The sequence below is a fragment of the Muscardinus avellanarius genome (assembly GCF_963383645.1).
Source record: "Muscardinus avellanarius genome assembly, chromosome: 3".
NCBI classification, from domain to species: Eukaryota; Metazoa; Chordata; class Mammalia; order Rodentia; family Gliridae; genus Muscardinus; species Muscardinus avellanarius.
In genome coordinates, this window is record NC_137788.1 from 92,317,385 (window position 1) to 92,332,254 (window position 14,870).

The 14,870-nt window shown below is 31.6% G+C and overlaps 1 protein-coding gene across 5 annotated transcripts in view; it reads right to left on the bottom strand.

Moving 5' to 3' along the window:
• The window catches only part of COL11A1 (collagen type XI alpha 1 chain), a gene marked incomplete at both ends in the record, with an annotated part of 228,661 nt that overhangs the window by 7,352 nt on the left and 206,439 nt on the right, over positions 1 to 14,870 (bottom strand). For all 5 annotated transcript variants that reach the window (XM_080693166.1, XM_080693164.1, XM_080693167.1 and 2 more), the window contains 6 exons: positions 4,588 to 4,837; positions 6,298 to 6,351; positions 6,449 to 6,484; positions 6,578 to 6,631; positions 7,140 to 7,247; positions 8,129 to 8,182. In XM_080693166.1, coding sequence (XP_080549292.1) covers positions 4,588 to 4,837; positions 6,298 to 6,351; positions 6,449 to 6,484; positions 6,578 to 6,631; positions 7,140 to 7,247; positions 8,129 to 8,182 — 556 coding nt within the window. The remainder of the gene's footprint in view (positions 1 to 4,587; positions 4,838 to 6,297; positions 6,352 to 6,448; positions 6,485 to 6,577; positions 6,632 to 7,139; positions 7,248 to 8,128; positions 8,183 to 14,870) is intronic.

Here is a 14,870-nt window from a genome sequence, read left to right on the forward strand (position 1 = left end):
CAGCTACTTAGTGAGGCTCTCAGCAACTTAGTGAGACCCTGTTTCCAAATAAAATATAAAATAGGTCTGGGGGTATAGCCTGGAGGTAGAAAGCCTCTGGGTTCCACCCCCAGTACCACCAAGCATAGAAAGAGAAGGGACATATATTTTCTATAATATACTCAAGCTAGGGAGTATTAGAGATACCAAAGGGACTTCATACGGAGGGGGAAACTTCAGCAAAGCCAGAAAAGAGAAGTAGAGGAGGAAGAAGGATGAAGTTAATTCATGAAAAAACTACATTCAGATATGTGTGTACATGTGAATATAACATTTTTAACCTGACTCTCAGTATTAAAAGGGAGGAAAAAGGGGAAGCTGGGGGGGCGGCACGACGTACTGTGCGAATATATACCATTGTCAACATGGCCCACATTGTAATGTGAGATTATAGTGCACCAATAAAATAAAATTAAAGAAAGAAATAGTTGGCAAGATGGTTTTTGTTAATCAGAGCTTTTAGGTGACCAAACTGACACACATGCAGTTATACTTTGTTTCCTGCCTCTCATTTTTATGCTGCCACTTCATTTCAAATATTTACTTGAATTATGTAAACTCACTAGTTAGGGACTTTTAACATTTTAAAAGCTCAGTCTTCTTAGCATATTTAGTACTGGAATGCTCAAATATCTAATCCAATCTGATGCTTTGTCTTCTACTATTAACACAGAATATACTTAGATTCTATTGTTTGTCAAGTAAGATGAATACTTACCAAAATTCATATCAAAAGTCAGAAGACACAGAATAGCCACAGTAATTCTCAGCAATAAGCACAATGCTAGAAGCATCACAATACCTGATTACACTATAGAGTGATATTAATAACAATAACATGATACTGGCAAAAGAACACACACATAGACCAATGGAACAAGGACTCAGAAACCAATCTTTAAATTTACAGCCCGTTGATTTTTGATATAGGTGCCCAAAGCATACATTGGAGAAAAGATAGCCTTTTAAAAATAATAGTACTGGAAAAAAACTAGTTATAGTAAATAACCACTGGTAGAAGAATGAAATTAAACCCTAACCTCCCACCCTAGACATGTGTCAACTCAAGAAGGAGTGAGGACCTAGAAATTACCATAGAAATTATACCAGAAACTTTGCAATTACTTGAAGAGGACACAAGACCTACACACCAACATAAAGATGCTGGTAGAAAATTTCTCAATAGACCCCAAAACAGCATTCTTACAAAAGCCAGAAAACAACTCACTGCACCCAACTCCAGAGAAAAAGAGGAACACAACCAAGAACCTGAAGTAAGCGGTGGCAGATCATTGGAATTAGAAGTTATCATTTCTTTCTGCTCAAACACTAGCTACAACTTCCAGCAGTGGCGGCTGAGCTTACTATGCTCTCCAGATTTCCAGAGTGGCACTCGAACACCAGAAAAAAAAATATCCTGCCCGCCTTGCAGCCACAGGTACTGCAGCAGTGCCATCTTGCCTCACTGCATCCGACTCCAGAGATGAACAGAAAAACAACCAAGGACTTGTATTAAGCAGCTGCAGATTATTGGAATTATAAGTCATCAGTTCCTCCTGCGCAAACACTGACTACACTTTGCAGCAGTGACAACTGAGCTCGCCATGCCATTCAGAGGTCCAGACTAGTGCTCAGCAACACCGCTCATACCTACTATTTTCTCTTTATCCCTTTTCTTACTTTCAAATTTTTTCTCTCTTCTTTGTCTTGAATTAAATCCAACTTATACCACTATACTATAAACTCTACATTGGTTACTAGAATACTACTAAATATTCACCATCTTTAATTTCTCCTATATACTACCTTACCAAACTCATACACTCATTGTATTTGATCATATCTGTGGCTTTACCCTATTTCTGCATTTCAGAATTCACTTCTCTTCTCAATTAACCTTCACTGTTGAATACAAAACAACTTGTCCTTGGATATACTGGCTGATACCTACAGACTGAGAGAAATCTACCAGAGCAATAGATACAAGCTCTTGAGTTCATGGAAAGGAGGAATAACAAGAAACAATGAACTCCCACAACCCCACAATAACAGAACCTGACAACACAGAATTGCAGAGATCTCCAGAGAGTCAAATGAGGGATATAATGGTAGAAATAATACAAGACTTTCGAAAAGAATTTAGAGAGAGTCTGAAAGAAATATAGGATGCAATCATTGAAGTGAAGACATCAATTCAAACTATAAAAAATTTATTAACCGGGCGTGGTGGGACACGCTTGTAATCCCCGCACTTGGAAGGCAGAGACAGGAGCATTGTGCAGGTTTGAAGCCAGCTTCTCTGGCTTAAGAGACCCTGTTTCCAAATAAATATGTAAAAAATAGGTCTGGGAGTGTAGCCTGGAGGTATAAGGGCTTCCAGGAACCCCAGTACCACCAAAAAAAATTATTAAAAAATTGATTAGACCACATGGAATACAGAATCTCACTCCTAGAAGATGAATACTCCAAAAATGAATGCATAGAAAATACAATTTGACAGCATAAATTGGTCATTGAAGAAATATGAGCCCATTTTAAAAGTGCTAATCTAAGAATAATTGGTATAGAAGAGGGATTAGGTGAAACCACTGGGATCAACAATCTTATCAAAGAAATAATATCAGAAAATTATCCAAATATAGAACAAGAGGTTGATACACAGGTACAGGAAACTTATAGAATCTCCTTTAGACAAGATCAGAGAAAAGGTTCACCAACCCACATAGTAGTAAAACTGACCAATGGAAAGCCAAGTAGAGAATCTTAAGAGCACCAAAAACAAAAGACCAAGTGACATTCAGAGGCAAACCAATTAGAATTACTCCATACTTCCCAAACCAAATCATGAAAGCCAGAAAGACCTGGAGTATCATATTTCAAACTCTGAAAGAAAACAATTTGTAGCCAAAAATTTCCTACCCAGCAAAACTATCTCTCAAATTAAATAGGGAAATAAAAATTTTCCATGACAAACAGAAACTGAAGGAATTTATGTCTTCTAAACCAGCACAAAAGACAATACTCAAAAAGATTAACTGCAAAGAAAAAATAAATAATACATGCCAGGACAAGAGAAATAAACATTTCCACCCAGAAAAACTAAGCAAAGAAGACCAAACACTACCTCAAACAGAAATTTGTGTATTTAATAATTAATTACATTTTTATTATATAGAAAGTACTGAAATCTATAGTTCACAGTGAGCTTACCATTCCTGATAATTAAAATATTTTTTAAAATCTTCTCTGGCTATATGTTTTTATAATTCAGTGTTTTTTACATTTGCTTTTCAGTTTCATATAATTTCCTTATTCATTAAGGTTTGAAGTGTAAGAATCATATCATATAGTTGTATTCTCTCTATTCTTATCTAAATGCTTTATAAATTAAATAGGAATTTGTTGATTGGCCTAGCATATTTAAATTAGGGAAGAATCAGACAAATTTTCTCATACAGGCTCAAGTTAAATCATTTAAATCTTTTGCTTACATAATGTAAGTTATAAATAAGGCTCTTTGCAAATCATTGAACTAAAAATCTTCTCCAAATAAACAAATTTGAAGACCTTGGGTACCCATATTCCTAGGATCCTTAATAACTACCTGTGTTTTACTTTAACAGGCTGTTTATAATAAGATTTTATGATTATTTTCCTTTATGCTGGCTATTTATGAATTATGTTAGACTTTTCTATCTAAAGTGAGTTATTTAGAGATCAGTTATAAAATTCATGCGATCAAGAGTGTAAAACAGTATTTTCATGGAATTAAAAAAGGAGGCAAAGCATTTCACTGTAAAGTACAAGGTTTTAAATCAGATAAATTTCTACCCATTTTTAGTTTAGTAATTTTACAATTTTAGTCCTATCTGAACATTTCTGTTCCTCATTAAAAATAGGTATGTAATTAAGCATTAGGCATAATCAATTATCCATATGCTTATTATTAAGTAAGGTATTCATAGTTGTTCTGTCACTTATGGATTAATGTAAGAATTTTTTTGTCCTAAGATATGTCAATTCTTAAATATCTTTTTACCAAATATTGAAAAGCTAGTAGATCAAATATTAATTTGTTATATTTATTCTTATCCATGCTATTCATATTAACATAAATACTAATCATATTAATCATCACTATTAATAATACTATCATGATTTTTAATGTAATATATTAATAAAATTAGTATAAAGGCATGTTGATATACTTGTAATAATTTTATAGTAATATGTTTGTATGTGGGCATGCACAAAACTCATTTTTTGTGAGTTATTCACAAGGTAAAAATATATTTGTGTTAGCTGCATCCAAAAATATTCTTGTCACAATTTAATGAAACCTTACTTATCATACAAGAATTTTCCAAAACAAATCTTGAAATACACAGTGTAAATAAATTTTTCTGTCTACAAGTCTAGAATTAATAATTGTTTGCTCTAGTTTTATGAAGAGACTATATCAAACATTTAACTGGAATTGGGGAGCTCACAATGCACTTCAGTAACAGCGACTCAGGACCTTTGCTTTCTCATGTATTATCAACCTACCATCTGGGAAGTCAGGCTGGCTGAGCTGCAGGTCTTTGCAAGTTCGGGCTGGATTGGTTTGTGTACCCATTGGAAACTTCATATGCTCAATGTCTTGCTTCAGGGAATTGAGAGAACCAAATATTTCCTCCATTCCATCTGAGTAGTCAAGAATATTATCACCTGCATCTGCTTGCAGGCTTTCAGTATGTCTTCTTGTTTTCTTGGGTGACAAGATTGGTAAAGGCTGAATGACTTCCCCGGGTGGACCCTGTAAAGGAGATAATGTAACTTTCCCAGAATAAAATATTCTACAGTCTTAGTTAGATTTATGATTATGTTTAGAAGAAAGTTTGTTTAGCTTTTTGGTAGCTACAAAATAGTTGACATATGAAAAGTTTACACATATATGAATATCAATTTTGCAATTTTTTTAAAAGATCCTGGTGGGGTCTGGCTGGGATATTGAGGCAGGTATCCAAATCAGCTGATATCTGGCACTTTATCTACACATTAAGAGAGGGGAGAGTTGTGCTGATGTGTCATGTATGTTGCTGTCTTATTCTCTATTCTTAATTTACATGCTTTGTTATCACGATTAGAATTTAAAGTCTCAGGAGATTTAAAACAACATTGCACAGCTCTTATGGTAGCCAATGAATTGTCTACTATATTTCATAATAAATTGTGTTCTGAAACATTTACAAGATGCACACATTAGCATGCTTCAATATGTATAACTTATATCTGTTCAAAGTAAAATGTAAATGCAATCAGACTCTAAAGTATACATATATAAGATTAGAATCACACCAAAGGATTAATTCATACTAGTATGGTTAAATTGTGTCCCACAATGATTTTTATGTTGAATTCCTGTGTCTCAGTATCTCAGAAATGTGATCTTATTTGAAAGCAGAGTCAATGGAGAAATAATTAGTTAAGGTGAGGTCATGAATGTGGCACTAATCAAAAAAGGCTAACATTCCGATTTAAAAAAAAAGGAAACTTTGAATACAGAAACTCACACAGAAGAGGGACGACAATGTGAAAAGATATAGTCTTCTGTAAGTCTAAGGGAGAGTTTCAGAACATAATTCTCCCCCCACATCCCTGTGAATGCCCTGATCTAATTCACTTAACATCCAGAATTATGAGGCAACACTTTCTTCTAGTCTTATTGGTATTTTGTTATGGTAGCCTTCACAAACAAAGGCATATGTAGTTGGAAACATTCTAATTCAATGAAGAAGACTATTCTTTCACATAGATCTACATTTTAATTCTACCCTTTAATAATGCGTAAAGTCTGGTAAGTGTCAATACTAATAAATGGAAGCTATTAGTACTGCTTTTATTACTGTCATTTAATGCACTAGGAAAAAAATGCCCAGCAATTGGAACCTTTGTCTTTATTCTCTGAGACTGGTATAAATGTATTTTTGTGGCATGCAATCAGTTGGCTTCATTAAATGTGACCCAAAACATATATGATTCTCTTGAAAAATGAATAGGAGTATTGTAATACATAATTGATGTTTCTTTGCATTTAAAGGATGAAATTTATTAAAAAAAATCTTGACATGTACACTTTATTACTTAATCAACATAGTTACATTTCCTATAAAATCAGAACTTTTGGTTGAAAGTACTTTTTATGCATTTTAAAAAATTTAGACATATCACTACCAGCAAATTATCAGAATATCACTCTTGCTAACACGTACTTACCGGAGGCCCAGGAGGCCCTGGAAGACCACTGTCACCCTTCTGGCCAGCAGGGCCCTGTTAGAAAGAAAAATAGATAGCACATAAATAGAGAGACTAAGGTAATTTAGTAGACTTCACTGAAAATTAAAATGCCAAAGGAAAAAGGACTTACAGAGGAGCCTTTGTTACCCTTTGGTCCTTGAGGTCCCTAGAAAACACAAAGATAAAAGAACAGATAAAAATCTGGATCATTTGTGTCTCTGTGGTATACTTGTCACTTAGCTTTTCCTCTTGTACTTACGGGCAAGCCTGGGGGACCAGGGGGGCCTATGGGACCAGCAGGACCTGGGATTCCCTGGAGAGAGAATCATTCAATTTAATGAGGTTTTTTTCCAGCAATTTCATTTTTATGTTTTGTGTAATAACATACCTATCCAAATGCAGATAATTAGAAAATACTTGGGAATCGTCTAAAAATGTTCTGTAATGAGTCTAAAAAGTAACTTTTACAAAGTAATCTGAATTGTTTCCCCATTTGATGCCATGACTCTCAGCTTTCCAATCACATATCTATAGTATAAAGATTATATACATATATATGTTTATGTCCTTGCAGCACTCTGGATAAGAGCTGCATGCCTGTGCATCAATGACTGAACTGTAGTTTTTATTATTTCAATTTATTTACAACACATTTCTAATTTACTTACTCTAAGGTTGAAAATACCATCAGCCTAAGAAAACTACAGTAAAGATGCTCTGATAAACGACTTTGATCATGCTTAAAGCAAAGTGCACAAACAAGTGTCTGTATGTGCATTATTGAAAAAGAACAGGAAAAAATCCTCTATACTTTTTCTTACCCCATCCCCTTTTGCTCCTGGAGATCCCTGAGTGCCAGGGAGTCCTCTGTCACCCTTTTCCCCTTGTTCTCCAGGAGGACCAATCAGGCCAATTAAACCAGGATGTCCCTTTGGAAGAGAAAATCAATCTTAGTAACATTCAAATTATAGCCATCATTAAACTATAGTAATACAAATTTTTCCCATTTAATTCATAAAACACAGAAATAAAACTGTAGGTAAATACATTCAGATACTTCTTCTAAGTGTAATGTAGACTTAAGACTCTCCCACTCCTGTCTTCATTGGATCATTTATGGCTTCCCATTGAGTGTAGCTTTTATTAGGGTTGGGAGTATTATGGACCAAATGCTTTCTAAAAATACCATGTTTAGGAGTTCATTTGAAGATCTCTCAACTACAAAAACCACTATTGTCCATATGTAACACTGGCAATATAAGCAATGGAAACCTCATTGTTTTAATAAGTATCTCCCAATATGAACTTATTTCTATTCTTCAGAGACTTTGCAGTCTTTAAAAAATGTTTAGAGATTTAAAAATAATCCAAACAATATTAATGTCATTAAAAAGGCTTGTTTTCTGTCTTTGGTGCAACACAGTATACATTCTTGGAGATTAAATTGATACTCAGGATATTTTTAGTTTAAAATTGTTTTAATGTTTAAAAACATAAAAATGGCCATTTTGTTATCCCATCTGCTTATCTTCTAAATAGTTTAGTATAACCATATGCTTTCTCCTTATGGTTCCTAAAAAAGGCACATTGAGACAATATAACAGTGAATTCTGGTACAGTTTCTCACATTATTTTGCACACTTTCTCTTCTCTAAATATATCTGGGAAGCATATAATTGATAGCTTTTTACACCTTTAGAATGATAAAGATATTGCTTTATATTTCCTTTAGTATGGTTTTGATCTGTGAAAGGAATCATATCTGTTATTAGTGTTTCAAAGTTGTAACAACACATTTTTTTCCCCTCACCTTCTCACCCTTGGAGCCCGGATCACCTTTGAGACCAGGTAAGCCAGGAGGTCCCTAAATAATAATAAAAAATAAACATATATCGGATATTTTAAAATTATATTATTAGTCATACAAGTAGTCTTTTTTGAAAAATAGAGTTAAATATACTTAATAATGATGAATATTTATTAATTTTTCAAGATTCTATGCAATTTTTTATTTTTAAAATACCATGGTTAACTGGGTGTGGTGGCACATGCTTGTAATCCCCTGTGCTTGGGAGGCTGAGACAGGAGGATTGCGCAGGTTCAAAGCCAGCTTCAGCTACTTAGTGAGGCTCTCAGCAACTTAGCGAGACCCTGTTTCCAAATAAAATATAAAATACTATGGTTAAATTTATATCTATAATAAACCATAATATTGATAATTTTGATTGAGTAAACATGAAGTTAGAAATGAGATATATTTCATGTGGATTTTCAGCTTCAAAGAAAAAACAAAATTTTAATTATACCAAGTAGTAGAAAAGGATTTCTATGCTAAACTCCAATTTCGATTGTTTCAGTATTTTCATTTAAAATAAAACAAACCCGTATGACAGCCAATTGACCTTAGAAAACCACATAAACGTAGACAAATATTTTAATACTCTTTTATTCATATTTAAATAACAACTGTGTTTGCCTGTCTTGAAATAGTTGTATAATATTGTACAGAATAAGAAGATACATCTGTATATATTAACTTGAAACTGGGACTCCATAATTCTGCTAGGCTGTTGACAATTTTCTAAGTTCTGATCTAAAATTTTTTTGTTCTTTTGAAAATAGCCGTCTTTCACTATGCTTCCTGGAGATGTATGTATGTGTATATATATATATATATATATATATATATATATATGTATGTATATATATAACATAATATATATATGTATAATATATATGTATATATAATATATATGTGTATAATATATACATGTATAATATATAATATATATGTATAATATATATATGTATATATAATATAATATATATGTGTGTGTGTGTATATATATGTGTATATATTTATATGTATAAATACATATATATATATATCATACCTAATAATCACAGTATCACCTTTAACATATGAAGCTGTCTTAATAGTACATCTTCAATATTCACAACAGTCCTAATGAAGTAGCTCTTAGTGTCTTGTTAAATTTTGAGAAAACTGGCTCATTTAATTTAAAAGTACCAAAGATGAGATGCAAATCCCATCCTGTTCTTTTTACTATATATAACTGGACTCCTTAGAGTGATAACAAAATCAAGAAAATGATGGTGCTGTTCCGAGGAATAATACAAAAGACATTCCAGAAGAATAGTGAAGCAATTTAGGAAACTAATAAAGAAGGGAGTCCCCAAGGAAGTAGACTGATATAAGTGCTAAAAGCTTTGAGTAGAATAGACTTCTACATAGAGCACTGGAGAGTGAGTAGCACTGATTATGTGACATGACTGGATGGACTGGGTGAAAATATGTTGAATATGTATTTAAAACATCCCTACTCATTAGCTAGAAATGGCCTTAACAAATTATAATATGGTGTATTTGGTTGCCATTATATAAGTATTGCAGAATATAGAAAGTTGATGGGAAGGAAAGAGAAAATTAATGAAGAAAACACATATCCTGCTTGATTTTATGTACAAGTATAAAATTATCAATGGAAATCTCAATGTCATCTACAGAAGAGGGGAGAGGGTGGGGAGGAAGCTGGGGAGTAATTTCACCAAGGGTTGTGTTTATGTATGTTTCTATCACTCTGAACTTCATTATGATGTGGTACTATAATGAACTGATAAAGGTATAAAAACTAAAAGGAGGATAAGATAAAATAATTTACTGTGATTAGAATACTTAAAAAAAGAATACTTAAAAAATAAAGGATACCAGAAAGATCAAGGGAACTTATTTTCTTAGATGACCAAAGAGATTAACCTATTGACTAAGTGTTTAGTCCAGAGAGACAAGAAAACTGATATGCATCATTCCTGCTAAAGATTCCCAAGGAATTTTAAAAATTGATAGTTTCAAATGATCAAAAGTGATAGTTTCTTGTATTATCAAAGACACATCTACAAACCAGAATTTTGTTAGATCATAAAGCTCATTAACAGAGAGACTTGATCTCGTCTGCTGACTTGACTCAATATTCTTTCCATAAAAATATTATTTCTTCTTCTATCACATAACACAATATGCATATCAAAAGTTAATTTCCCAGGATTAGGTAATTTGTCTTCTCTCCTGACTATTCAATGGAGATTTGGCACAAAAATTGTTTATTTTATTTTTTTGGTGGTACTGGGGTTTCTGGGAGCCCTTCTACCTCCTGGCTACACTACCAGACCTAATTTTTATACTTTTTATTTTGGAAACAGGGTCTTTTAAGCCAGCGCGGCTGGCTTTGAACCTGTGCGATCCTCCTGTCTCCACCTCCCAAGTGCGGGGATTACAACCATGCACCACCATGCCTGGCAAAATTGTTTAAATTTTAAAATTCTTTGTTTAATAACACTCCCAAGTGTCTCATAACATTTCAACTTTAGTTATAATTTCTAAATTGAACTTCATTTCTAAATGATTTATAAATTTAACAATAAGCAACTGTACTTTATATATAAATATATATATATCTGTTTCAATAATTTAACTTCTTATAGTCCAAATTTATTGGTCTGTTTATGTTATAATTTTAAAAAGTTATGATATAACTGTAGAAACAAATTCTTAGTCCTACCCCTCTACCATGGACATATTCACACTAATTACTTTAAACAAACTATCTATAAATTGGTTTACTCCAACTTAGAAGGCAGTACAAAATAAGGTCCATGTTTTAAAATTACATAAGTGAAACTATACAGGCAGCAGATTCTCCCCGAAGGAATGTACTTGACAATAAGAGATGATTTGTATGCATGACTCATAAAATTAGTGTGAAGAAAAGTTAGACAGGTCACTTTTTCCTAAAACAAGTAAGACACCAAGAAACAAAAGCAAACTATTCACTCTGCCTTCTCTATAAGCTTTAATTATTTTGAATGAATTGAATTATTTAAGTTATAATTTCAACAATGGCTTAGGTAATGGAATCTAGAAAGCAAAAAATTTTAATTTTTCTGTCAGTCAACATCATGAGATATAGATTGTATCTTTTTCTAGTCTGCTATGAATAATTGTTCCTTCTGTCTATGGAGAATTTGATCCTTCAATGTGAAATAGCATGTGATATTTCAGTCCACACATTTGGTGAATTTAAATTACTACAGGATATGGATCTGATCCAAGAAGTGTGGTATAGTAGAAAAGTATGTATGAGTTCATAATAGGATAGATCTGACTAAAAGCCAGAATCTCTTATTAGCAATTTAACTGAGTTAGATAAGGAGAGCATCAGTTTTCTTATCCTCAATCTGAAAACTTTCTATTTCATGAAGCTGCTGCAAAAATGAATCAATGATCCTTTTAATTTCTTATTTACTGAAGCCTACAACTACAGCTGAGAGTTTAAAAATCAGAGAAGAGCAAAAACAATCTTACTATTAATTAGTCCTTATGTAACAATGATTTTTTGAGATACTATTAGATATACTTTGTTTTAATTTATGAATGAATAACAAATTTGAAATTATTTAAATATTGAAATAAAGTAGAAAATTTCTCTATATCATTTTATTAACAGACAGAAAATACTTTCATAGAAAGTATGTGTAGTTTTAAGTAAGGATGTTTCTAAAATATTCTTCTAATGAGAAAATTATTAGCCATCAAACATAAATTTATGACAACTAAGTTAGATTTTCTTTTTTATAAAAATAAAAAATCATGCTGCTTTGTTACACCACAAACACAGAAAAAGAGACTATAAAAATTGTCTATTTACTTGTAAATATGTCCTAAGGGTGAATTTTAACACTTCTTTTATCTATATTAGAATACCATATGGTAATGAAGCTCAAACTATAGTCCTCCAAACAACAGCCTCAGCATCATCTGTGAACTTGCTAAAAAGTAAATTGTAAGGCGTGACCCAGATCAACTGAATCTGAAATTATGGGTTAGAGTCCAGTAATCTGTTCCACAGGTCTGATGTGCATGAAGGTTTGAAAAATATGACTGTGGTAGCAGGCCCTAAATTAGGTCAAATCAATATAGAAATCAGAAGAGCATAAAGGTTACAATGCATACTGAGATAAAAACATAAACCATTTAATTTACCAGATTAATAATTTTGTAATTAAAATAATATAATTGGCATCTACTTTTTCTGACCTTATCAGAAATACATCCTGTATTGTTAATTAGAAAAGAAAAATAATGTTGCCAAATAGCTTATTTTTAGAAAAATTTTTACATAAATAATTCATATAGGATATTTAAAATGAATAATATATAAATGGATTACAAAAACAATTAAATATATTTATTAAAGTCATGTCACTAGGTGTATGTCAGATCCTATATATTAGAATAAGAGACAGAAAAATAATAGGGAAATAGTTCTAACAAAAATATAATTGTGACTTTGATCCTTAGCAAAGAATTAAATGTACTAAAGAAATATATAACTTTAACCAGTAGCAGAAACAATTTAAGAATATGGTTAAACGTGATATTTGCCAGTTGAAAATCACTATATTCTCTAGAATAAAAATACAAAAATAGTTATAGAAGCTATACCTTTTTCTTTCTTCATTTCTCATTTTATATTCAAACTCTCAGGCATGCAATACACTTTACAGAAATGTTGGTATTAGTGGTATTGTTACTGTACAGTCACAAATTAAATCTAACATCTCATACCTTTGAGCTTTTATCAGAAATGTATCTTAAGAATAACTACTTTAAATAATGTGATAATAAAAAACCAAGCTTAGAAAAAGGCAATATAATGAAGCATAATGCAAATATTAATTATCATTAGTTTATAAACTCCAGCTGTGTATCTATCAATTTTCTCATCCTATCCCAATAGTACAATGATAAAAAATTAAATATTAGCAATTCCAATTTGTTAGGCTTAATAAGAAATATACTATTTAAATTCATCAATGATATAGGCCTATAGATTTTTTGAGCTGTCTTTATTTGGTTTTGGTATTAATGTGATGTTGACTTCATACAATGTACTTTGGAGAGTCCTATTTCTTTCTATTTCATGGAATAGATTGAGGAGTATTGGGATTAGCTCTTCTATAAAGGTTTTATAAAATTCACTTGGGAATCAATCTGGTCTTGGGCTTTTGTTTGATGACAGGCTCTTTATTGCTGCTTCAATCTCTTTGATTGCAATTGGTCATTTTAAATTTTCTATATCTTCTTGGTATGTCTAACTTCTTGAATGTCTGAAAAATAGTCAATTTCTTCCAAGGTTTTTATTTTGTTGGAGTACAGGTTTTAAATACATTTTAAATATTTTCTATAAATAGAATATTTATATTTTCTATAAATTAGACAAAAGTATTAATTTCTCTAAATTAATAAGCTCTCATGAAATTATCTACCATATATAAGGGTTATTTATCCAAGCAAAATTAATTTTGTATTTTCATCAGCTAAAATATAAACTGACAATGTTATGATATTGAGAATAACATAAATATCTCTCCAAACCTGGTATAAATAAAAAATATTAACTCCGAATAATCCAAGTATACATGTTTTCTATTTCCTCTTTAGAATATTGGACCTCCAGGGAAATACATAATTCATATGCAATAAAGAGAAAGAAAAACAAGGATTATACATTTTAAGTGTCTAGAATACACAAATATTTTCCTCTGCAGTATTATGCTTTATGAGATATTTGCCTTGGTCTGCATTTCAAAACTCTAGTGCATTGATGTTAATGAAACTATAGATATCACACTGTATTTTAGAAGATAATATTATAAGATATTGTTTATATTGATAAAGTCAAATATTTATTAAACCAGTTTGATCATTACAGAATGCTATACTTCTCAATCCTGTTTACAGAGAGTTTATTGTTTTTTTTATATTTTACAATATTGGGGATGGAACTCAGGGGCATTTTACCTCCAAGCTACACCTCTAGCCCTATTTTTTATTCTTTATTTTGAAACAGGGTCTCACTGAGTTGAAAAGGGCCTCACTAAGTAGCTGAGGCTGCCTGAGAACCACGATCCTCCTGTCTCAGCCTCCCAAATGCTGGGATTACAAGCATGTGTCATCACAACTGGTTTACAGAGAGTTTAAAAGTGGCATTGAGGGGGAAATATTGAACACAATTTAGTAACCCAATGTGACTTCTATTCAGTCTTTTATGTTTGAACAACAATACTATCAGATATTTTATCATTTTTGAAAATAAATATATGATGATATTAAAATGAATTTATCCAAAGATAAATGGAATAATTTTATCTACCTTAAAATGAATTGATTTTAAATAAAAGATTATGAAACAAAGCACAATAAAAACTAAATTGAAACAAATATTAATTCCACCTTGAAAATTCAAATTAATATTAATTTTTAAATTATTAAATCATGTTGTGACCTCTAGCAAAAAGCAGAATTTTGTTACTATTATTCTCTTTACAACAGTTATTCCCATTTAATGTTTATTGGCTGTACTCAAGAAAGTAGGAGTTCCACTTAAAAAAAACAAGCAATTGAATTGAAGTGTCTATATAGGCACATCATTATCCATAATAGCATATGTAGGACCTAATGGAAAGTTCTG